The sequence below is a fragment of the Thamnophis elegans genome, chromosome 4 (assembly GCF_009769535.1).
Source record: "Thamnophis elegans isolate rThaEle1 chromosome 4, rThaEle1.pri, whole genome shotgun sequence".
NCBI classification, from domain to species: domain Eukaryota; kingdom Metazoa; phylum Chordata; class Lepidosauria; order Squamata; family Colubridae; genus Thamnophis; species Thamnophis elegans.
In genome coordinates, this window is record NC_045544.1 from 54,834,091 (window position 1) to 54,861,116 (window position 27,026).

General features: G+C 36.7%; 1 protein-coding gene across 1 annotated transcript in view; it reads right to left on the reverse strand.

Moving 5' to 3' along the window:
- The window catches only part of SYNE1 (spectrin repeat containing nuclear envelope protein 1), a 300,005-nt gene extending 277,899 nt beyond the window's left edge, over window positions 1-22,106 (reverse strand). The window contains 11 exon segments of the mRNA XM_032216017.1: window positions 3,666-3,830; window positions 10,020-10,157; window positions 10,496-10,600; window positions 10,978-10,996; window positions 11,964-11,994; window positions 12,578-12,688; window positions 12,827-13,023; window positions 15,146-15,324; window positions 17,945-18,037; window positions 19,874-19,957; window positions 22,017-22,106. Of these exon segments, the coding sequence (XP_032071908.1) occupies window positions 3,666-3,830; window positions 10,020-10,157; window positions 10,496-10,600; window positions 10,978-10,996; window positions 11,964-11,994; window positions 12,578-12,688; window positions 12,827-13,023; window positions 15,146-15,324; window positions 17,945-18,037; window positions 19,874-19,957; window positions 22,017-22,100 (1,206 nt within the window). The 5' untranslated portion in view covers window positions 22,101-22,106.
- Window positions 22,107-27,026: the final 4,920 nt, after the last annotated feature.

The following is a 27,026-nucleotide window of genomic DNA, read 5'->3' on the forward strand; positions in this document are numbered from 1 at the left end:
AAATAGGACCTTAGAAGAAGGCTCCTCCGAAACAGTGGTATTCTCATCATCTGAGAATCCCATCTCCTGGGGTAACTCCCCCCCACCCAGGAAGGAAGCCTCACTGATCATGGAAGGGGAGGAAGCCCGAAACTGAGCCCTGTTCAGCCCCCCATGCCTAGAGTAAAGGGAGCCTTTGTCCCGCTGGGCAATGCCCCGAGTGATGGCTGCCGAAATAAGCCTCTTAATCCCTTCAGGGAGATTATCCAGATCCTCCACATCCCCATAAGTAGAAGCAGGGCCCTGAGGAGCCAACCTTTGGGGGGAACAGGGGCCTCTGGACGTGCCCTCCAGAGGATCATCTATGGGGGATGGAGAACGCCCCCTCCTGGAGAAGGCCTGCGACCTACCAGGGGAGCTGCATGAAGAAGCCGGGCTAAAACCTCTAAGTAGAGACCTTTCTGAAATGGGCCTAACAGGGGACCTGGATCTGTCCCTAGATAAAGGCTTGGAGGACTGGGCCTGCCTTTCTGCCCTGGCAAAGGTCCTTTCCAGCGCCCTATGGCGAGCTGCCTCATCCCTAGAGACAGAACTGGAGGGGCGCCTTGAAGAAAGGGATCTCTGAGGGGGAGCCCCCCTCCCCACCTCCCGATCCAAGGCCTCCTCACTCCCAGTAGGGCCTGCCCCTTGCCCCTGGGGAATCTCCGCTCCCTCGTCCATGCCCCACTCACGTGTCTGACGAAAGGAGCAGGAATCGGCCTCCAAAGTCCCACCTGAGACCAGGGCCTGAAGCCTGTGGGGAGACCTAGGCTCAAGGCCTCTCACTAGGCCGCACTAGGCCCGTCAATAAGGCAAGGCCTCACGCACGTGGCAGCCTCCAAAATGGCCACCGGAACTCCGTGCGCGGGAGAAAAGGGCTGGAAATAATCACCAGCAGCCCAGCCAGGCTTCTAGCCGGCTTCACTTTAAATTGAGCAGGGAGAGCCGCTCTCCCCCCCTGCTCTGTCTCCCCGGCAACACAAACAAAGGAAGCCTGCAGCGAGGGGCCCCCTCCGGAGCGATCTGCACGCTGGAGCCTCGAGGCTTAAAGTTTCACTTTCACTTTCCTGCTGCAAAAACACAGCCTCTTCAAGTAGTTTGAACGAAGCAGTTTGAATGCTGCAAAAAAACAGCCCCTTCAAGTAGTTTGAATGAAGCAGTTTGAATGGAACCGCACCCCCGCACCCGGGGATGGGCAAAGGTTCCTGGCCTGCGGGGGGGAGACTGGTGCCCCACTGGGCTCTCCCCCAGCCGCCCGAGGCAGAGATCTGTCCCTTGGGGCCGCAGCAGATCAATTTAGAATTTGAATTTAAAGTGCCCAATTAGCCAAATAGGAATCAGATTGAATAGAACTCACCCAAAAGGAGAAAACAAACAGAACCTATCCAACTACTCTACAGCTTGGACCAGGCTGAGAGAGAATCTGGGCTAGCAATGGACAGGCACCGGTATTTATAGATTTCCTCTCAGCCTTGGACCAATCAGGCTGTGATAAAACCCACGTGTGACCATTCCCTCCTCCCATTCTGGAAAAAGTTCCTGGCAGTTAGAACAATTAATCAGTGGAACAACTTGCCTGCATAAGTTGTGAATGCTCCAACACTGGAAGTTTTTAAGAAGAGATTGGATAAACATTTGTCTGAAGTAGTGTAGGGTTACCTGCCTGAGCAGGGGATTGGACTAGAAGATCTCCAAGGTCCCTTCCAACTCTGTTATTCTATTTCTATTTCTATTAGTAACAGGAAAGCTTTGTGCATTTCCATATATACATATAATCATTCATTTTATCAAGATCTCTCTTTTAAAAATCATAGCACAGAACTAGATGTGATGCCTCTACGTTCAAGAGTATATAAGAGCCAACATGATGCATTTCATTATTTCAACAAAATAACAACAGCATCATTAAAGTGATATTTTACTTATATTTTAATATACTAATCTGGATTATTTATTAATATAAAACATAAACGTTAAGTATTTTGTATCTATATTCTTGTCATCTTCTCATTTAGCAGATGTACAGAATTAAAGAAAACAAACTCAGTAGTAAAAGTAGTTACAAATCAGATTGACTAATGGTCTAATTTAACTAATTAGAAGACTGCTTAAATTTATTTATTTATTAATTTTATAGGAATCCCAATTTCTTAGCACTCTGGGTGGCTTAAAAATGCAATATTTTTACTAGGTATATGTACTGACTTTACAGAGACTAACTTGATTCTGCATCTAATAACGGCAGCAAGACTGTTGGTGGCGCAATACTGGAAGAAGGAAGACTTGCCTACAACTCAAGAATGGACATTGAAAGTTACAAACTTAGCCGAGATGGCTAAAATATCGGCATATCTTAAAGATCACTCAAATGAGAGATATAAACGAGACTGGAAAAAATGGATTGACTATATACAAAATAAATACGGGACCAAGAAATTCCAGTTAGCCTATGCTTAAGATCAGAAATGATTTAAATTGTTTAAAGTTAGTTCAGCAAGAAGCTAAGGTCAATGTAAAATGCTATTAATTTCTTTATTTCTTTTTTTCTCAATAGATTGTAGACTGTGTTTGTTAGAAATCCATACCGTGTACGGGTTCTGGGAAGTCGGGGGGGGGAGGAGGAGGGGGGTTGGGGGAGAGGGTGGAGGGAGGGAGGGGTACATATTAGGCTAGACAAGAATTTGGTGGTAAACTAGAATTATTTTGACATACAAAAAATTGTACTTCGATGTCTTACTGATTGAGGAATGATGAAATGTTTGTCTTAAAAGAAATAAAACTTTTGAACTAAAAAAAAAATGCAATAAAGAATACAGAAAGGTGTATAGATAGTTGTGGATCCCACTTTATAAAGAGTGTCCACAAATGAGACCTATAACAAGATGGATCAATGACATCAGCAAGTATTGTGGGCCCAATTGGCAAAAGAAAGTTCAGGAGCATATTGTTGGAAACATGCAGAAGAGGCCTGGATAGACAATGGCTAAAATGATGATGAATATCCTTTTCTGTTTTTTTTCTTGTATTTTATAAGCTATCCAGAGTGCTAAGAAATCGGGATATCTTATAAATTTAATAAATACATAAATTTAAACTATGTTATAATTGTATATAATGAATAAGACTATTAAATTTAATTAATGCAAGTCCAAATTTTAAACAAGTGAGTTGCATAATATTTAAACAAATGAGTTGCATAATTTTAAGATAAAAATAATGAATTTGCTTAAATAGAACAGATACATATTCAATCGTTAAAAGAAAAACCCGATCCAACAGCTTAATTCTATAGAGTTTCTTTCTGAAGCAAGTCTTTTCATAAATATAATAGGGCAAAGTTACATAACTGCATTTCTTTCTCTCCTTTTATTGCAGATGGCTTGGAAAATATGGTTGATTTCTCTGCGCATGTGCAGCAGAGACTGGAAAATCAGCTGGCTGGCGGAAGGCGTGCATGGATGCATGAATGCATGCCATAGGTTCTCCATCACGATCTTAGCCTTTTTATCAATCAAATGTTTATTATGATCATAGACCAGCAGGGCCTCTATATGTACTTATCATAAGTCATTCATACTTTCAAATCCTCATGCTCCAATATGCATAAAAATTTAGAAACAATATCATTTAACTGAAAATGTACAAACCTTATGCTGTTCAAGTTTCCGATGTAACGTATCTGCTGTTTCCTCATGAGACTGCTGAATGGAAATGTCTTCTCTAAGAGAGGTCTCAGCCCTACAAAGCCAGGCTGCGATAGGGCCCAGTGGTGCAGGAAGAGATTTATCAAGATACAAGTGCCATTCAAAAAGCTGGAAAACAAGACATTAAGGGATTCAGGATTCAGGAGTTTATTTGTATGCCGCCCTTTTCCCTGGGGGGACTCAGGGCGGCTCACATCCGAAAGGGAACTAGTACTCCAATGTCCAAGCTTCATTTAGTTGTCTAAATATGCAGCAACAGTATCAAAAGAGCTGCAGAAAGGGATATACTGAGAAATTTTGATTGAATTTGAAAATCAACATTAATGACAAATGCCTGTTGAGTTTAATTTTTAAAGTGCTAGTGAAATATGACCTAAATTCAAATGGGTTAAATATTATATGATCAAAATTTGAATATTGTAATAAAGATGCAAGTTGGAATTTCAATGGAAAAAGAATATCAATTGACTGTGAAGATTATATTTAGAAAAAAATCAGTATAAAATGCATACAGTATATAACCCACTTCCAATTCCTAAAATGGACTTTTTAAACAAATGCTGGAAAGGTAATGGAAGGTTATCATTCCATCTGTAGTGGCATTCCTATAAAATCCAGCAATTCTGAAAAATGACTCAGAGTAGAACAGAACAAATATTGACAACTGAGATCTCAATTCAATCTGAGATATTTCTCTGAAATATACCAAACTAACAATGTATGTGTAATAGCTGCAACGATTTTCAATGCTACCTACTTGAAAGTTGCTTGATTCCTTATTTGGAAGATTGAGTAACTAAATTATGCCTTATTGTCCAAAATAACTTTATATTTAAAAAGTAATTCTGATGCAGGATTCAATTCCAACCAGAGTCTATGTTTCATATGTAACTTTATATGTGGATTTACATCACATATAATATGGGGCTCCATATTTGAGGTGTTTCACATATAAAATTTAGATTTTTAATTTCATGAAAATTGTGACTTTGAATATTGGTTTCATCTTGCATAGTTTATCATTTTAGTTAGTGATTTATACTGTGCTAACCAGGTATTTTTAGTTTAAATCTTAAGGACATTTAACTTTTGTATTTAATATTGATGACATGATATATTTTACAATAATCAATAATATTCTAAAATAGAAGTCTTTATGATATTTTAAACCGTTAGCTTATCCATCCATATTTCCTAATTTGCAATTTTGCTCATTTACTTCTTTAATATGTTTGGTATTTCATTTTTCTTATGTGTTTTTTTCTAAATAAGATTATTATTATACAATTGTATCACAGCGGCCAGTTGTTTCGCCGGATTTGGCATTGGTTACTAGTCGGGCCCCACCCAGGGACCTAGGACGTCGTAATGTATTTTCGTAATATGCGTGCAGATCCAAGCAGTGCGGCTTTTTGCATTTGATATTAAAACAGCAACAAACTGGTGGGAACATAAGCCTGAAAAAGTCACCGAAAATCAGATGGTCAAGATCTTGTGGGATTTCCGTATACAAACGGACAAAATACTGGCGCATAATACACCAAACATCACACTGGTTGAGAAAAATAAGGTTACAGTCATAGACATCGCAATACCAGGTGATAGCAGGGTCGACAAGAAGGAATATGAAAAAATCATGAAATACCAGGACTTAAAAATTGAAATTCACAAACCAGCAGTGGTAATTCCAGTGGTAATTGGCACACTGGGTGCTATTCCAAAAGCACTGGAATTACATTTTAAACAGTTAAAAACTGACAAAATCACCATCAGTCAAATGTAAAAAGCCAAACTGCTTGGAACGACTATGGCACAAACCAGCAGTGGTAATTCCAGTGGTAATTGGCACACTGGGTGCTATTCCAAAAGCACTGGAATTACATTTGAAACAGTTAAAAATTGACAAAATCACCATCTGTCAAATGCAAAAAGCCACACTGCTTGGATCTGCACGCATATTACGAAAATACGTTACGACGTCCTAGGCCCCTGGGTGGGGCCCGACTAGTAACCAATGCCAAATCCGGCAAAACAACTGGCCGCTGTGATTCAATTGTATAATAATAATAACAATAACAACAACAACAACTCCGCCGTTGCCGGTCCCAAGCCCAGATGAGAAAGGAGTAGGGTTGGAGTCAGATTGGCAACTGGCCCCATAAAAATACCCCGCCAACCCATACAATATGGTGAAAGAAACGAATAAAAAGTTTATACCGCATCGGTCGTCGCGCAGGTTAACAAGGGCCACGGCGGATGTTGGGGTCCCTGGACATTTGTCGACAAGTGGGCTACAAGTGGACCAGCCAACAAAACGACAAAAATATAGTGCAGATGAAAATCGTGCCATAATGGCCTGTTACTACAACTCAGAGCCAGAAAAAAGAAGTTATTTAAAGCGAATGTATGAATTATGGAAAGAACAATATCCAGATTCAAATGTTAGTGAACAACGACTAGCAGATCAAAGGCGATTTATTACGGAATAAAGTGTTTAGTGAAGTTGAACTTGAGGAAATTCAGGCAAATTGCAAAACCAAAAAAACAATATCACAAGCAGAAATAACTGATATTCAAGACACAACTAAAGACAATATAATAGAACTCCCAGAAGAAGCTCTTGGGGAGGAAATAACACCACCACCACTAGAACCAGTTATCACTGAACCAACTGATGAACTAACTCAAAAACAAAAAGAATTGAAGGATAAGATCATGGAGCATTTTCTGCTTAATGAGGAAAGGCAACGTTTACCATCACTAAAAACTGCGCCTAAGAAAATTTTGGCCCCTATCATGAAAATGGTTAATACAGTGTTTTCAACAATTGAATCGGAATCCATCTTGGAAACGAACCAGTTAATGTACAGCACAGCTGTAATAGTCACTAATGAACTAGGCATTAAAATCAAAGTACCTAATCACACAACAGAAAAAGCATCAAAGCCAAAATGGAAAATCCGATTAGAAAAAAAAGTCAAAAAATTAAGGGCAGATGCTAGTAACTTAAAGAACATGCATGAGCAACGGCTTAAAAACAACAAAACCATAGATCGGCTAATCAGAAGATATAGATTGGATACAAGAAACATCAATGAAGTTGTAGAGATTGTAAAACAGCGGATAACAGCAACAGCTAGAAAAATTGAAAGATATGAGGCACGAATCATCCAATATAAACAAAATCAGCAATTTCGATCAGACCAATGGCGTTTTTATCAAAGTCTTAATGTGAATGGTGACACCAAAAGTGAAAAACCAGAAAAGCAGGCCACAGTTGAATTCTGGAAAGAATTGCAGGAAAATGCAAAGGACTACAATAAGGAAGCAAAGTGAATACATGACTTTGAGAAAAGCATTGGCAACAAACAAATGCAAGTATTAGAAATAACAACTGAGATGGTCAAAAATCAAGTAAAAAAGGTAAAGAATTGGACATCACCTGGAAAGGACCAATTACATGGTTTCTGGCTCAAATATCTGACCAGTTTACATGCAATATTGGCCAGGCAACTGAATGAAATTTTTACAAAAGGGCCAAATTGATGAATGGTTGACAACTGGAAAAACATACTTGATTCAGAAAGATGCAACTAAAGGAACAACACCTGAAAACTACAGACTAATAACATGCTTGCCAACAACCTTCAACAACATCTTGCCAGTAGAGCAAAAAGGCAACAAAAGAAGGAGCAGGGGCACAAAAGATCAGCTCCAAATTGATAAAATGATATTAGAAAATTGTAAGAACAGAAAAACGAACTTGAATATGGTCTGGATTGATTACAAAAAGGCATTTGACTCACTGCCACATAGTTGGATCATAAAATGCTTAGAAACAACTGGCATTAGCAAAAATATTACATCCTTTACTGAAAAGGCGATGAAACAATGGAGAACTGAGTTGGCAGTAGGGAATGAGATCTACGGAATGGTTAATATCAAGCGAGGAATTTTCCAGGGTGATTCACTTTCACCTCTTCTCTTCATCATCGCAATGATCCCACTATCAGTAATCTTAAAAAAAATGAAATTAGGCTACCAAACAGCCAAAGAAGCTGAAAAATTTCACATTTACTATATATGGATGATTTGAAACTCTATGGAAAGTCAGAAATAGAAATCCAATCATTGACAAATACAGTCTGAGTATTCAGCACCGATATTTCAATGCAGTTTGGCATGGAAAAATGCGCCACTGTATCCATAAAAAGAGGCAAAATCACTGCATGTGAGGGAATTGAAATGCCCAATGGCCAACTAATTAAATGCAACGAAAATGAAGCCTACAAATACTTAGGCATTCTGCAGTTGGATAATATCAAGCATGGAGAAGTAAAAACTATTGTCAGGCGAGAGTATACCAACAGAGTTAAGAAAATTTTGAATTTTGGTGGAAATACAATCAAGGCCATAAATACCTGGGCAATACCAGTTATAAGATACACAGCTGGTATAGTTAACTGGACACAAGCTGATTTGGACATTTTGGACCGAAAAACCAGGAAACTAATGACAATGCACTACAGTTTACATCCACGTGGTGATACTGATAGATTATACCTGCCCCAAAAATCAGGTGGCAGAGGATTATTACAAGTGAAGCAAACAGTTGAAGAAGAAAAACATGCACTGGCTGATTATTTAAAAGAAAGTCAAGAACATCTATTAATCGAAGTAAAGAACAAAAATCTACTGAAGGCCCAACAGACGAAACAAGAATACAGAAAAGATATGATAAAATCAAGAATGGAGAGTTGGCAGAACAAAGCACTGCATGGCCAATTTCTGGAAAAAATAAAAGATAAAGTGGACAGTGAAGAAACTTGGTTATGGTTAACAACAGGTACATTAAAGAAAGAAACAGAGTCACTAATCCTGGCTGCGCAAGAACAAGCTATCTGCACAAATGCCATTAAGGCCAAAATCGAAAAATCCTCTGATGATGCCAAATGCAGGCTTTGCAAAGAAGCTGATGAAACTGTTGATTACATACTCAGCTGCTCTAAAAAAATCACGCAGACTGATTATAAATTGCGGCACAATTCAGTAGCACAAATGATCCATTGGAATTTGTGCAAAAATTTTAATATTAAAACTGCAACAAACTGGTGGGAACATCAGCCTGAAAAAGTCACCAAAAATCAGATGGTCAAGATCTTGTGGGATTTTCACATACAAACAGACAAAATACTGGCGCATAATACACCAGACATCACACTGGTTGAGAAAAATAAGGTCACAATCATAGACATCGCAATACCAGGTGATAGCAGGGTAGCTGAGAAGGAACATGAAAAAAATTGCAAAATACCAGGACTTAAAAATTGAAATTCAGCGACTATGGCACAAACCAGCAGTGGTAATTCCAGTGGTAATTGGCACACTGGGTGCTATTCCAAAAGCACTGGAATTACATTTAAAACAGTTAAAAATTGACAAAATCACCATCAGTCAAATGCAAAAAGCCGCACTGCTTGGATCTGCACACATATTACGAAAATACGTTACAACGTCCTAGGCCCCTGGGTGGGGCCCGACTAGTAACCAATGCCAAATCCGGCAAAACAACTGGCCGCTGTGATACAATTGTATAATAATAATAATAATATCAATGAAGGAGAATATTTGTAGCTCCACATTGAAATGAGAAACCCTTGATGCCCTCTGAGCTTGTTTTTTTTTTTTTTGGCAGATGTTTCATTACTCTAATTAGGTAATATCATCAATGCTAGTGATCAACTAGATAGTCTAAGAAGAAGGTAGCCATACATAATAACAAATCCAAAGAACTGGATCCACACAATTCATTTAAATCAAAAATAAAGAAACCATATACTGTTAGTGTTCCCTGAGTCATGGAACAATCATCTTTGCCAATGAATATTTTGTGAAAGTCAGCCATCAATTCAGGCTACTATCTTATCAATGGAGGGAAAAAGATTCTCCAAACTTAATCAAGAGGAAATTCATGACTTTAATAAAACAAACTTGAAAATGTCACAGCTCTTTGTGTCAAACATTTCTGCAAAGCCTATGACTATCTCAGCTCTGTGCAATATCATCTAGCTTTGTAAATCCATATTTGGACACTTTCTTTATTTATCACTTTAGAAATACATAAATATAAGTGTGCAAGAGATGAAAAAATGTACAGCAACTTTTTTTCAATTTCTGAATAATGTATTTATTTCAAAAATGCATGTTTTAATATGAAATTGGAACACTCACAAACATTTTGCTTAGCTTTACACACAGATAAATATTGGTAGGAATACTTATGTCTTCTAAACTTACTTGAGAAGTAACTTTGTCCCAGGCTTGCTTCACCAGAGCTTGATCAAGAGAAAGTTTTCCATCCTTTCTTAAAGACTGGATTGCACGTTCAACTTGTTTCCTCTTTGCTTCATATTGTGCTTTGCAATGCTTGAACAACTGCAGGAAATATATAAGAACAAGGACACAGTGTTATTCATTCATCTACCAAATTTCTAAGGCAGCTGTCCTCAATGTAACTATGGGCAGCATGCAGTATTAAAAAGAGTACAAAAACATAAATAATCTTTATAAAAAGAAAAAAAATGCAAGGTTACCACTACAACATCTAAGTGTAGAATCTAAGTGCAGTGTTCTTCAGTCTTCTTCAGTCCATTGCCTCTTTATTTGTTGGACTAAAACTCCTTTACTTTATACAGTCATCATAACTTTTTGGCTGATATAGCCTTTCTCAATCACATTCTGTTCTTCTGCTGCAACTAGAAAATCAGAAATACCTGGTATTTTTCTTGTAAGCTTGCTTCCGTCATTTGTGTCCTTGACAAATCTCTTTCGTATTGTTCAATCCAAATTTTCAGATCTCTTAGCATCGGTTGATCTTTCTATGACAAATAAAAAGAGCATTTAATTTGCAACTCCCATCTGTAAAAAGATCAAGGAATTTGAAATAAACAGCAAAAAGCTAAGCAAGATTTTGATGTAAGAAATATATAAATAAATTAAGAGTCCTGATAAATTTGGAATATTGACTTTTACTATAAGATTTTGGAACTAACATAAGATTTAGATTTTAGATTTATTAACATTTGTATGCCGCCCACTCCCATTGGGACTCACAGACAAAACAAAAAGATACATATATTAAAAAATTTAAAATAAGGATACAAGTATTAAAATTTCACACCATGCATACTGTTAGAGTGGGGCTGAATACTAATCAACAGCCCCAGGCCTGTCGGAACAGCCAGGTCTTAGTGGCTTTACGGAAGGCCGGAAGAGTAGTAAGGGTCCGGATCTGTACGGGTAGATTGTTCCATAGGGCCGGAGCAGCTACAGAGAAGGCCCTCCCCCGGGGAGCTGCCAACCGACATTGACTGGCCAATGGCACCCGGAAGAGACCCAATCTGTGTGATCTTATTGGTCGTTGGGAGATAAATGGCAGGGGGCGGTCTCTCAGGTAGCCAGGTCCTAAACCATGTAGGGCTTAAAAGTAATGACTAACACCTTGAAGCGTGTCCGGAGACCAATGGGGAGCCAGTGTAGCTCGTGGAGGATAGGTGTAACATGGGTGTATCTAGGTACACCCAATATCGCTCGCGCGACTGCATTCTGGACCAACTGCAGTCTTTGAACACTCTTCAGGGGCAGCCCCATGTAGAGCGCGTTACAGTAATCTAGTCTTGAGGTGACGAAGAAATAAGCAAGTCATGAGAAACAGGTTAAAGATTTTAAGCACAAGAAAAAATATACATGCCTGCTGTCAGTTAACACTGGGATTTACAAAATGTTACAAAATGTTAAACATCCCAAATAACAGGAGATCTTTGAAGAATGTAGCCAGAAGTTAGTAACTAAATGTCAACAGCCTCAGTAATGATATCTGCTCCTATGGATAAAATACGTCTAATAGATGTCAAAGAATGAATGACAGATTTGGAACAATTTTATCTAGCAAGATAGAGAAATAACAGCAAGTGAAACTACAAATGACAGGCCAAGGGAAGAATTTGGAAAGGGGCACTTTACTAGATATACAAAAAGAAAATGGCTGATGTTTTAAAAAGTAAAAGGGAAATACAAATGATAAATCAGGAGAACGATCTTATTGGATCTAGAAGAAAAAAGAAGTCTGTGTGACGGGATAAAAAAGAATTGAAAGTGAAATCAAATACCATTACAATCTCAGATTATATTAAGATTTATTTGTTACAAATAAATTTATTATAGATTTATTTATTTATTTATTACAAATAAAAGGAAGGAACAGAATCTGGTTTATTTAATCAAAGTGAAAATAAGGCTTGTTTTGCAATGTTCTGGCAGGATTAAAACATTTGTGTACTATGGAATTGCTTACAGATAAGGTATAGGATATGTAATGAAGAGATAAGGTTTAATCCTACAGGGAGTAAAGAGTTATTCTTATAATGGAATTCAGAAGTCTTTATATTTCTTTATATTTTTCTTTATTATATTCATTTTCTTCTGTCTTCCTTTTCCTTCCTTTTTAATGTTTTCCATTCTCTTTTCTTTCTCTAAGTTTAATTTGTATTAATATTTACTATTGTAATTTCAGTTCTTAATACAAATTATATTTTTAAAAAGAGTTGATAAAAATGTACAAATCATTACCATCAGATCCCCCAAAACAACTTTTGAAATTATTTATCATCTTTCCATATTTGTGAGCCCCATGAAGCCCGCTATCCCATCTCTTTCCATTTCAAACTCTTGTCCTTACTTTTCTAAATTTCAATTTTTTTCATCCAATGCTCATTAACTCAAACTATGTTTAGATGTCCTTTAAACTTTTACTATTGTGTCCGGCAATTTTATTATACATTGTAATTTAAAACATACATCAGCCTCCTGTGCATCGCCTGCTGTGTTATGAGGATCTGGATAATGTTTCAGAAACTGTGCTACGTAAGTCATAATTGATTTTTCATCTGGTTTATCCACATCCACATCTGGGGAAAAAAATAAAAAAAATAGAGTAAAAATAAGACATAAAAATAAATGCTGTTTTTGTCACCTGCGAAATAAAAGATCAAACCATTTATAAATTTTCTAAATTGTTTTAAATTATATATTAAGTGTTACCCTACCTTCAGGATCAAGGAGTCTTGGGATTCCCAGTTCTGATTCTGCAATTGTAAAGGCCTCTTCCAAATTTTTTTTGTTAGATTGTGTTTTTGCCTTCTCCAAATCCACTAGTTCTGGACAGATAGCATGAATAACTGAATGAAAGGCAATACCACTTCTCCAGCTTTGTCCAAAATCCTTGACTTCAATCCCACTTTGCCTTAACAATAAAAAAAAAATCACACTACTAACTTGAACAAGCTTATTGTTGAACTTCTAGCATTAAACCATTATATTAAAGGTATATTTGCAGTGTTTATTAAATGAATAATCTTTTTTGATTCAATTATCTATAATTTCTGATTCCATTTTGCTTTTAAACAAACTCTAATTTAAATATAATTTAATTTATATCTATAGAATTTCTACATGATAAATTCAGAAATTCTGCCTGTGGCGCAATAACTTTCAAAATATTTGAGAACTGTAACATTACAGCAGAGGACCTAAATAGGGTAAGAAAAGAAAACCAGTGATATTTCTTGTAATTTTCCTTGAGTGTAGTATATTTTGTGTGCATGAATGTATAAACAAGATCTGCAAGGAAGTTCCTCTCAAGATTGCCCTCAAATGGAGACCTCTCTAATTGTGAATCTAGTAGGGTCTTTTACTTCATCATAGCTAAATAATGGGATGCATTTTCTATTGAACTGGTCTTTTTCCTACTCCTTAGGAAGCCCCATCTGTTTTTCCAGGACTTTATTATCATTTTGTAAGATTATGTGTTTTGTATTCTTATACCTATTAGCTGCCTTGAATTTTCAGTTGAAATAAAAAAGGAGATGTAATTTGCATACAGAAAAACATTAATTTTCTCTTACACATTTATGTTTAATTTTATGTTGGTAAATTATTGTTCAATTATCTCATGTTTCAATGTTCTAGTCATATATTCAGTCAGTGACATGGAAACACAAGTATTTTGCTCTTCTACAAATTAGATGTTCAGACAAAGTAGTCAATCAAAATCTTTTCTAAGCAAGAGTACATCAAGGAAAATCAGGCTAGGTTGGGTCATATCAGATTCAATCACGTTTCTTCCAATATAATTGGCTCATGGAAAGACACCGTCAAAGAAAAGATACCTCGACAGGCATCTGACACTATCTGAAACTTTACATAGACTGACCAGATCCACAGTACAACCTCCAATTCTGCCAAAAAAAGTGACCTGAGGAGAATTAGATATAATGTGAATTCATAAGCTAAGTCAAAGATAAGGAAGTCAATCTAGGAAGTAACTAGATTAGCAGCTCCACCTGCATCAGCTTCTTTAAGGCAGCACTAGGACCTAAGTCTGAAGATCATAACAGAAAGCAATATAAGCTCCCACTGTACAAATTAATACTACTAAAATGCCATAGATGACTACAAAAAATTCCCTTGCCATGTCACATTAGTAACAGATATTGTCTAAAATAGTTACAAGTAGTGCTCATTTAGCAACCACAATTATGACTGGCAACTTGTTTGTTAACTGAAGTGGTTGCTAAGCGAAACCGCAACTATGCTTATCATCTTATTTAGTTTTCCTTTGCTTTGTAGACTTCCAATGTCATAAAACCAAGGATTGGTTGTAAAGTTACTTTTTCATCACTGTCATCACTGTCCTAAATATAGTCTAAGAATATATTGACAAGAGAACAGAAAATAACTTCTCAAAGCAGAGGTGGAAATCCCCCACCCACATATAAATCCTTAGCACTTTATAATGCTATCAACACTAGCTGACAAAACTCCTCATGCTGAAAAAACAGTAGTGACAAAATTAGCTTACTTTGGCACCTTACTAATGCCAAAAATGACAGCACAGTTGAAGGACGTCTATGGAGATTGTCAGTCATCCAGGTCATGGTTGTCCCAAAGATGCTTTTTGAAAAAGCAGCTGGACTTTGTTTTTTCCTTGAAGATGTTTCAAGAAAACTACTTGGATCAGAAGTGCAACATCTTCAAAGAAAAACAGTCTGTTTGCCTTTTGAAAAAGCACCTTTGAGACACAATTGAAGGTGGTTAGGGGTAGGAATTACAGTGAATAGAATAGAATAGAATAGAATTCTTTATTGGCCAAGTGTGACTGAATACACACGGAATTTGTCTTTGGTGCATATGTCTATCTCCTTAAATTGTGCCACTTCTATCTTAAAATAATTCATACTGAAATGAAGAATTACATTTCGGATTTCAATAGGATAAAATATGTAGAGACGTATTTCTTTCTCACTTTTTATTCATTCATTCCCCTGATATAAATGACATTATTACATTGGTTAACTCATGCTTACCTTGCTGCTGTGTACTGCACCCATTTTAGCAAAGCCTTCTTTGCGCTTCCTTGGACTTTAGTGAAAACCTTCCGCTTGGAGGGTGGACTGGCAGTTTCAGAACTGACGACACTATCCACAGATGATGTACTACTGCAGAGTGACTGCAACTGTGGCAGGTTGCTTGTAAGTTCCTCTATCTGCATGTGGAAGAAAAATTCTCAGTCTACAGGTAGTCCTCGACTTACAACAACAATTGAGCCCAAATTTTCTGTTGCTATGCGAGACAGTTAAGTGAAAAATGCTTAATCATATTTATCTGCCTCACCCATGGAACTGAACTGGCCAAATAACATTTGTATGCAAGAACCAACTAGATCAGGGATGTCAAACTCGCATCGTCATGGCATTGTCATATGACATATGACCTTTTATGACCTTTCTTGCCGCAGTTGTTAAGTGAATCATTGCAGTTGATAAATTAGTAACCTGGTTGTTAAGTGAATCTGGCTTCCTCATTGACTTTGCTTATTAGAAGGTTGCAAAAGGTGATCCCACAACCTTGGGACACAACAGTCATAAGCATGAATTTTGATCCCAGGTTCATGGGGATGTTGCAAAGGTTGTAACTGTGAAAAATGATCCTAACTCACTTTTTTCAGTGCTGCTGTAACTTTGAATGGTCACTAAATGAACTGTTGTAAGTCAAGGACTACTTGTACTATGCGTAGTGGAAATTCTGAGGTTGAAATTTCTTCAACATCTGATTAACAGGATATCAAGAATTATCATGAAAAAGTGCAAATAAAAAATTGCCTGACAAGAAACTGCATTCTCAGAAAATACATTTTAAAGAATGTAGAATCATATTTATCTGCCTCACCCATGGAACTGAACTGGCCAAATGACATTTGTATGCAAGAACCAACTAGATGAGGGATGTCAAATTCGCATGGTCATGGCATCGTCATATGACATATCGTGACTCTTTTGCCCCTTCGCTAAACTGGACGTGGAATTGGCCAGCACATGATGCATCCAGCCCGTGGGTCGCAAGTTTGGCACCCCTGAACTAGATGAATTATACCTTTACAAAAACTACAAATTTATATGATTACTGTAATTTTAATGACTGTGCAGGAACTAGGAACCTAAGTCTAAAGAACATGACAGTAAGCAATATAAACTATCACTGTCACCATTAATGTGTAAATTGTTGCTCATTTACACAATGCTAAGGCGCACTAATCCCCTTTCAAAAGGTGTAGCAGAATCCCCTGAGCAGTGAGACCATTCTTGAGATATAAATGAAAATAGGTATTATTACAGACTGGCACATACATAGAAAACAGGTAACTACTGAACAACATGAAGCTGGAACCACTGTGTTGGAACAAATCCTATTTTACAGACTGAGCGAAATGCAAGAGAAATTCTTCTTCTTTGTGCCCAGGGTTCTAAGAGATCTTAGTGGCTGGAGAAATTCATTTTGGGAGAAACTGTCCATTGGTTAGACCATGAACTCATTAGGGCTTACCAAAATTAAGTGGGTCCTAAAGGAAATCAACCCTGACTATTCTTTGGAAGGACAGATACTAAAGCTGGAGCTCAAATACTTTGGCTGCCTAATGAGAAGAAAGGACTCATTCTCATTGGAAAGGGAAGATCCTGATATTGAGAAATACTGAAGGCAAAAGGGGAAGGAGACAGTATAGGAAGAGATGGTTATATATCCATCAACTCAATGAACATGAAGTTTGACAAACTCCAGGATGGGTGTAGTATGCTGGAATAATTGGAATATCAAAAGACCAAATACGTACAGTTGAAATATTGTGGGCAATATACAACAGTCCTTGTTTAGTGAACAGAGTTGAGACTGGCAACTTGGTCATTAAGCAAAGAAGTTGCCAAGTGAAATTGCAACTGTGCTTATGACCTTACTTCAGTTTTACTTTCTTCAAAGACTTTGAGGATTGGTCATAAAGTTACTTTTCATCACTGTTGTAATGAAAATGCTAAATGATGAAGTTGCTAAACAAGGAGTACTTGTATAACTTAATTAACAAAAGGAAACAAAAGCAAAAGTTTTATATTAATTATTATGTTGGTCATCTCTCCAAAAAAGTGAGCAGAGAAAAAACATTCTCTCTCAATTTCTATTAAGCATGGAAAACTGTAGCAACTACAGAACGCTCACAATCTCCTGACACTAGGAATCACCCCTCACATATGTACACACACCTAATCAAAGACAAATTCTCCTAAATGCTTAAAAAAAAACAGTTGAAGACATCATAGGGAATGAAAAAGCAGGATTTGGAACAGTAGTATGGTGAGTGATTTCTGACCTAAATATCCCCATATTGTTTACTTATAGTAGCATATTATTAGCTCTATGTCATGCCTAATCTTGGGAAAGGCTTGATGGGTGGATAAAAATGCCAAATCCAGTCTCAACGTCTGGCTGATTGTATAACCAAACATAATTTGTCTTTTATTATTTTAGTAAATTAGAAAATATAAAAAGCTGCAAGTAAGAATAGAATAACTATGGCAAAAGAAAGTGAAAATAGCAACAGATGCCTTGAGTGCAATTCCAAAACATTTGGAGCACTATTTGAACACCACTGGCATCATCAGTCAATTGCAAGAGGCAGTTTTACTTTTAACACCATCAAACAGCAAAATATCCCTATGGTTTAGGAAGGACATGGTAAGGGGATACAATACAAAATCCAGTCTAAATGTCTGGCTGACTTGTTCAACCAATAATAATAATCTGCCTTTTATTATTTTTAAAAAGGGAATATACTATACCTGGAAATACAGGATTATTGTCCACACCAACCCAAGCACAATAGATGGTCTTCCATCGGCAATATCAGTTGAATTAATGTTGACGAGCTTAATCTATTTTGGGGTAGGGAGATGTAAAGACATTATCAACATGCATTAGACAAAGTCCACAACAATTGGATAGTTCGTTATAAGATGGAGACTTTTGTGGACATGCCTTAATGTAAATAGTATATATTCTCAAAATCAATACTACACCTAAGGTTACTCTTCCGAATTTTAAAAAATTTTAAAAATTTTAAAAAAATTTTAAAAAAATGCTATAAGTATATCAAACATTTGTCAGTTTATGTTTATATTTCTTAGATGGAATGAAATGTACATGAAAATAGACCATGCAAATCCTGGAAACTAGGGCAGTCCACTCTGTAGATTAGGAAGAAAATAATATGCTGCATTGGATGCTTTCCAAACAGACTTTTAGATATTGTATTTTTGGGAGTACAGTATAAGACACACCTGAGTATAAGATGCACCAAGGTTTTGAAGAGGCAAATTTTTAAAAAAGTTTTTGCACTCTGCAGACCTCCCCAAAATGGCCCATTTTTCGCGAAAGGGGCCCATTTTGTTTTCAAAAAAAGGGCATACATAGCCTTTAGGAGGCTTATACAATGCTCTTGGGGGCTGGGGCAAAATTGAGCAAACAATGGCCTGTTTTTCGCTCATTTCTGCCCTTCCCACCCCCCAGGAGCACTCTACAAGGCTCCTAAAGGATATGCGCGGCCATTTTGGTGAAGGGGGTGAGGTTTTGGGAGGCAAAAAATGCTGTATTCAGTGTATAAGACGCACCCAGATTTTCAGCCTCTTTTTTGAGGGAAAAAAGTGCGTCTTATACTCCGAAAAATACGGTATATAAACCTTTACTTCACTTGTCAATTACTAGATCCCACACATTCTTTTACTTATAAAAATTCTCTGCATTCATGCCAAAAATAGGAAGCCAGAACCACTTGAGCTTGCCCTCCCCTGCAGAATGCTTTCACTCGCAAGATCAAATAGGATAGACAATTAATATAAGGAAGCTAGCAAGGAGTACAGTAAGAAGACAACTACTAGCAAGAACTAGCAATCTTTGCCCCAATATGTTCATCTGAGAAGATAATATAGCAGCATATCTGCTGCTGCACTCATGTCAGAAGCACTGAGGCGCTTCCAGACCGAAGCGATTAGTGGTGACATCACCGTTGCCCTGTGGATGTCCAGTTGCGGGCTCCTTTGATGTTCCCAGCATGAGCTGGAGTGAAGGATGGGAATTCAACCCCATCCCACAGCAGCTCTCAGATCTTGAATGTGGGGTTGCTAACCTCCAACCCAGCGTTCTAACTGCCCAAGCCACCCTGCTTCTGCAGTGTACCTGAAGAACTACAACTACCTAAGATATTTCTACTCATTATATTTCCTACAATATGTATGTCTAATTGTCTATGTACCTTTTGCTCTCTATATAGCGTACTTAGATAATATAGCTAATTAGGTTTTTAAAAGTTTTCAATTAATTTTAGTTTAAAATTAATTGTTTGTTATATTGTTGAATGTTGATAAAAGTATTATACTAACCGTGATCCTCTATACACGGACTAGCATGGAAAACAAATAAATATGTATTTAAAATTCTATATGTTGATAATGTTTAAAATAAGATGATGAAATAAAAGTGCTTTATACAGAATAACAAGTTAACATGAAAAGTGTGTTCTAAATTAGTGCTTTAAGCTCACTACTTTCTATCATCTCTCTATTATTGCTACTGTTTTAGTTCCCAAGACTCTTATTTTTACCCTTTCATTTAATTTCATCCCAGCTACAGAATAGGAAAAAATTGCGACTGGTTAAGGCTGTTAAGTTTCTTTCAGGGTGTGTGCAAAAGAGGCAAATGGCTACAAAACTTACCCTACGCCCTTCTAGGAACTTAAGGGAAGTACCAATATTAGCCACTCCATGAATTCTCTTCAATTTTCGTCCTTGTTCACAGGGCTTTAAAAAAATACAAATAAAAAAGGTCAATTGACATTTAACAAATCACAGTATTAAAGCAGACTGTATTCATAATGCGAATACTTAAACAAGTTCACTAGAAAAGAAACACAGTGAAGAGTAGAAGTCTCATATCTAAATAAATAAATAAATTTTAGAAAAAGTCATTTGATCTGTTAAAGCTCCTATTCCTTTTATATTTATATTCTGAGGGAACAGAATATAAATCTAATCGTAATTCATAGAATTCAGTTGTCACTGTTTACAAGTCAGAATTACCCATCTTGTGCAGTGGTGGGATTCAAAAAATTTTACTACTTGGTGGGCGTGGCAGGAGAAGGATGCTGTAAAATCTCCATTTCCTCCCGATCAGCTGGGACTCAAAAGGCAGAGAATAGATGAGGATGGGGGCACTCAGAGGTGGTATTTACCGGTTTTCCAAACTTCTCAAAATTTCGGCTACTGGTTCTCCAGAACTGGTCAGAACCTGCTGAATACCACCTCTGATCTTGTGATAACTTTTGAAAATGTTGCAGTTAAATACACCAGATCTCCAGTGAATGGCCATACTAACTGGGGATTAGACACACAAGCTAAAATTGAACAAGTATGGACAGCATCAGACTAGGAAAAATTGCCTTATATTTCACTGATGTTTTAATAAAAAATAACAGCTAAAATATATTTTATTTTGATTTGGACTAAAACCTGTTCTAGATTTTTTCTTTTAAAAAAGGGATATTTTGGATAAATGTAAAATAAATCAGCCTCAATTTTTTAATGCTTTGCTTTAATAAAACTATTTGTAGTATTTTTCAATAAAAGAAAAGTAACCCCAAAACTTCATGTTTAAGATTTTTTTCTACCACAAGAGGGAGTACTTTTTCTTATCATAATAGAAGATGACTGTAAGTTATTTAACAAGTAGGAACCAAAGAGCTGTTTGCATTCTGAAAAAGACAGTTGCACTTGGACTGCAATGATTGATCCAATTTTACAATCCATTTGAAAAACTGCTTGCACGTTTTACGTGGAAACTATGGATTATTGGCCTATAAATCCAAGAAGTAAATGGTATAAGACCAACAGTAAAAAAAATACCTGTTCTTCAGCCCTAATTTGCTCAAGATTTCAGCAGTTTACTTCCTGAAACAAATTCCTTCGAGCAGTGACACAATTATATCTCAATTGGTTTCTGATTAAACTTGCCTAGTTCTGCTCAATTATTCTAGGAGAAATTTCTCCATAACAGCAGTTAGTACTTAGACTTATATATTGCTTCGTAGTGCTTTTACAGTACACTTTATGCGGTTTACAGAGTCAGCATATTGCCCCTAACAATCTGGATCCTTATTTTACCTCATTGAGCTGGTCAAGATTGAACTCATGGCAGTGGGCAGAGTCAGCCTGCAATACTGCAGTATAACCACTGCACTACCACAGCTTCTAATAATAATGTTTCCAGCAATCTCAGAATCCCAGTTAACATGATCCATGGCGATATTGATTACAGGATTAGTTAGATTTAAGATATGAAAGACTGCTGTTGCCTGAAATCACTCTCTAAAATGGATTTTTTTTTCACCTTAAGATTGTTTACTGTCCATGAGAACTGAACTTGGAAGGCCTTGTTTTAACTATGGCTTGTTTAAAAAAAACTATAGTGGCCTAATACATACATAATTTTAAACCACACATTGAGATTTATAAATTTCAGTGACTAATACCATAGAACTAAGTAAAAATGAAAGGAAAATAGATTGATTTCTAACAGTACTATCTTGATACTCTATAAGGCTAATATGAAAATATTTACACTAGTTAATGCTTATTTTTCATTCATTTGCTTTTCTAGCCTGGGTTATATATACTGGATGATCAGCAATCCATAAATACATCTATCATACCAGGATCAATATTATAGAGTATGCATTATTTATTATGCACAGGGAAAGAATATTAGCATTCCAATGTTTTGGGGAAAGGCCATTATTTACAAAGCATGAATAAGATCAATTAATAGAACAATAAAACGTATTTATATATAAAAAATACTTACTAATTTTTGTCCTGAAAGGACCTCCAAGAGAGCAATCAATACAATTCCATCTTTAATGTCTTCAAATAGATCTTTGACCACCATGGGAGGATTGCGCTGTGAATGAAAGTAGGAAAATTTGAAGTAAAAAACTTTAGTTATAAATGGTTCTCACATTGTATCTTCTTCAATTTAATCATGATTTTCTACCTTCCTGTCAAAGGTTTTGTGTGACAGAGAAAGTGTGTTAATGAGAACACACTGGGAAATTGGAAAGCATTCCAGAAGAATCACTTCTATACTCTTATCAAGATTCCTTTATGGCTCTACTTCTGCAGTCACCAAAAGTCAACCTTTATTTTAGAAAATATTTCCCATTTCTTCATTATTATTACACAGAAAATAAAAATTAGCCAAAAGAATCCATAAAACTTTTCTTGATAGAGCAAAATTACCCAGGATAAAAAATATGTTGTGTATACTTAATATTTTCTGAGTACAGTGTATTTTCCTTATAGCATATAAGACACATACATTACAGTAATTTCGTGTGAAATGGGCAGCCTTTATAAATTTGATGGATGAATGAATGAATGAATGAATGAATACATAAAATAGAAGGAAGGTGCATCAGATGTTAGTATTCCAATGCATCTTTATTTACAACAAAAACAATACTTCTTATATACTCCTTCCCAAGTAACACCTGTATAAGAATAACTAACTATACATCTTTATATAGCAAAAATTATTCTTTATTAGACCAATTTTTCTCACTCAATTTTCCCCTTATTTTCTCAAATTTGGTTTGTGCATTTCCTCTTATTGCTTCTATTTTTGTTCTTATGTAGCACCTCTCTTCAACATGTCCTTCCCGGGCTCATATTGCTGGAGAATAACTTTGGGACAAGCAATGCTTGGAAATATCGCCTTCTCTCTACACTAGTCTTCAAATAGTGAAAATGCAAAAAAGCAATGGAGTTCTTCTACTTTATATGTCAGCAAGTATTGCAGGATTCCTACACACATTATGTATACCACACAAACTATTTTAAATTTGGAATAATTTGGGAGATGCATCCACAAATAGGATATTATTCTACCTTAGTACTTCTTCCCTTGGTCTGTGGCATAATAACTATCTATCACAGTCACAATATTGAAATATTTTCTTATAATAATATCTAAAATAGCACAAGAATTGGTGAGAAACTAAAAGGTTGTAATGAGCAACAGTGATGCCATTTTGCAGGGAGAACTAGCTTTCTCAAGGGTATGTGAGCATATCAGAAAAGTTATATGAAAGGAAGATTATAGACATAGACATTTTTGTTTAATGCAGACATTCTCTGTAGTCATTGTGGCTACATAAATAAAAAGAGAAGGAGACTACAGGTGAGACTTCATATTCAGAAAACTTATATAGCTTTTATGTGTCTCTCTATATGCGTTTGCATGCCTGTGTCTCTGTGGGTGATTGGCTAATGCCATACACTATCATAATGATTGGCTTACATCTTTGAATTAGAAATCTGTAAGAGGTGACAAGGAACAACTGCTCATCTCTGCCTACTTGTTGATTTGGGCTGTATTGCAGTGAACAATTTCCTTATCTTCTTGCTTTTTATTGTACCCTGGCTTGAGAACAAACTGCTTAACTTCTAACAACAATGATCTCAAATTATGCTGTTATAGCAACAGAACAGATTCTTCTTAAGAACCAAATATTATTTTAAACCTGCCACTCTAAGATTGAAAAGTCTAACTGGAAATGGGACTCTTAAAATATGAACATTATGCATAACTAGGCTCTAAATTTGCTTAGCTTTTCACTAGAAGAGAAAGTGCAGTCAGAGTTTTTTTTTAAAAAAAATATAGTTTTAAAGAGGTACAGGCCCTAAACCAGAACCAAACAAATAACAGTTCCTATATCAGAGCCCAACAAACAATATGTTGTGAACTAGCACATTTTCATTTTTGTATGACACATCAAAATGCTTTTCTCTGTGGCAAAAAGGATAAGGCCCATAAAGGGAATGAAAGTTAATTCAGTCACCTTTGGCTGACAAATCAATTTTGTAAAATTCATTTTTTTTATTCTATGTAATGTTTGGCTAGCACTTTTCCACATATTTGATTAGTAATAAATCATCAGTTCATTTGCCCCCATCATTTATTCCACCTAAATTCTCTCTTATGTTCCAAGATGCCAAATGATTTGACTTACATCAGCACTTGGCTTAGTTCAAGTAATGATTTTTAAATATATGCAGTATATATTTTCTCGATTTTTTTTTTGCTACTCATAAGCTAATAGCACACACCATAAATCTTTAAAAGGTTATCTTTTTATTAGCATAAATCTATACCTTTTACCTTTTTAGCTTGTTCTGTTCCTAATGATTAAAGCTAGAAAGCTGGATGTCAGTTAAAAGTCCCCTTTCTAAAATATTCAGATGACTAAACATGGCAAGAGAGATGGAATATCCCTGTCCTTAATGGTCCCATAAAACGAAAAATATACCCACCTACCCAATAGATTCGTGTTTTTGTTACAACGTATGTTATTTTCTGATACTTGCTTCTCCCTTCAGTAATTTCCATAGGGCAGTGATGGTGAACGTTTTCAGTACCGAGTGCCCAAACCGGAACGTGAGTCCATGTAGCATCGGAAACCCGAAGACCAGCTGGCATGCAACCGGCCACCTAGTCTTCGGGTTTCTGGCGCTCCGGCACACACAAAGATCAGCTGGCTGGAAACCAGAAGAGCAGCTGGTGAAAGCATACGCGCCCACAGAGAGGGCTCCGTGTACCACCTCTGGCACGCATGCCATAGGTTCACCATCACATCCACAGGGCATACGGTTGCTTCTTTTGAAAATGTATGAACTGTTTCAATCTAAAAAGATTCTGAGCAGTGTGCACACAAGGACAGTAATATAGTACAACTGCAATATCTTATTATAGTAATAAATCATTATTCAAAATCAGCAGTAAACCATTCATCTACTTGCGCCAAGAACCCACTACAGTAGAACACTAATTATCTTCTAAAGGACTTCTGAAACACGAAAGTTAGGACAATGGGAGTTATCCTTGCCTTGAACTGATAAGGGGTCTCAAAGGAAGCAAAGTCGCCCAGACCAGGCCTGCTTTCACTCATCTTTCCTCTACCCCAAGATATGTGGGGGAGGATGGCTGCAGCAGTCATTTGCCTTAGACTTAGGCAGAATCTAATTGGAAAAGGCAGCCTTGTATATGTATGCATGTATCCATGTGTGTGTATGTGTGTATGTATTTATGTGTGTGTATACATACATACATACATACATATACATACACATACATACACATGTGTGTGTGTGTGTGTATCTGTGCATGACCATATGCATATATGGTGTATGACCAAATATATGACCTAGGAGATGAATACTCCTAGGCCATATGTATGTATGATGTATATATGCATGCATGCATGTATGCATGTATGTATGTATGTATGACCTAGGAGTACTCATCTCAAATGATTTAAGCCCTAGAGCTACTGTAAAAGCATTGGCAAAAAGGCATTAATAAGTTTTTGAAGTTCTGGCTGTCACAGCATTCCCAGGGTCAAATGATTGCAAACTAGCACTCGCAATTATATCACGGCATTGTGCATTCCCACAATTACCATTCATGACCCTCTGCCAATTTCCAAACAAAGTTGATGAGGAAGCCAGTGGAGGGTTACAATGGCGACCATGTGATGTTTTGCTTAATGATGGTGCGGGATTTGCTTAATGAAGTGCCAGAACTGCTGTCACTCAGTGTCAGAATCACACAGTTACACTTTAAAACCCCATCGCTTAGTGACATAAATTCCAGTCCCAAGTGTCATCTGAGGGCTACCTGTATATCTATTTTTTAATGAGCATGATCATTATTTTCAAAAATAATTAAATGCAAGGATATTATGTAAGAACTATTGACATTATCCCAATAATATTAAACATATGGTTTGTGGTTTTCATTTTGACACTATGATATTTTAAAATTGTGTAAAATAATGTAAAATACTATTAATGATTATTTCCATGCATAATAGCAAGCATAAAAAATGAACAGAGAACCTTTTAAATGGTTATTAAATTGATTCCCTATCTCTCACTGGTGTTTATTAGTTGAAATTATTAGCTAATTCAGAAATGTTTAACAAGTAAATACGTGGAGCGTGATAATTTGGCAATGGTGATACAATCAAATAACATGGTTTTAAGAGTAAGTAGGAATCAGATGGGCACATTTAATGATGACACAAAATTATTCAGAATAAATAAGAATTTAGAAAAGAAAAAAAAAAACCTCCAAGAAGAAAGTGCATGAAAATACCAAATGCAATTTAAAGTGCAAAAATATAAAAACTTCTACATTATTATACATAAATATACACTGCTCAAAAAAATAAAGGGAACACTTAGACAACACAATGTAACTCCAAGTCAGTCACACTTCTGTGAAATCAACTGTCCACTTAGGTAGCACACTGATTGACAATCAATTTCACATGCTGTTGTGCACATGGAATAGACAACAGGTGGAAAGCATAGGCAGTTAGCAAGACATCCCCAATAAAGGAGTGGTTCTGCAGGTGGTGACCACAGACCACTTCTCTGTTCCTATGCTTTCTGGCTGATGGTGTGGTCACTTTTGAATGCTGGTGGTGCTTTCACTCTAGTGGTAGCATGAGACGGAGTCTACAACCCCACAAGCGGCTCAGGTAGTGCAGCTTATCCAGGATGGCACATCAATGCGAGCTGTGGCAAGAAGGTTTGCTGTGTCTGTCAGCATAGTGGTCCAGAGCATGGAGGCGCTACCAGGAGACAGGCCAGTATATCAGGAGACATGGAAGAGGCCGTAGGAGGGCAACAACCCAGGGTCAGGGTTGCTTCTGCCTTTGTGCAAGGAGGGGCAAGAGGAGCACTGCCAGAGCCCTGCAAAATGATCTCCAGCAGGCCACAAATGTGCATGTGGCTGCTCAAATGGTCAGAA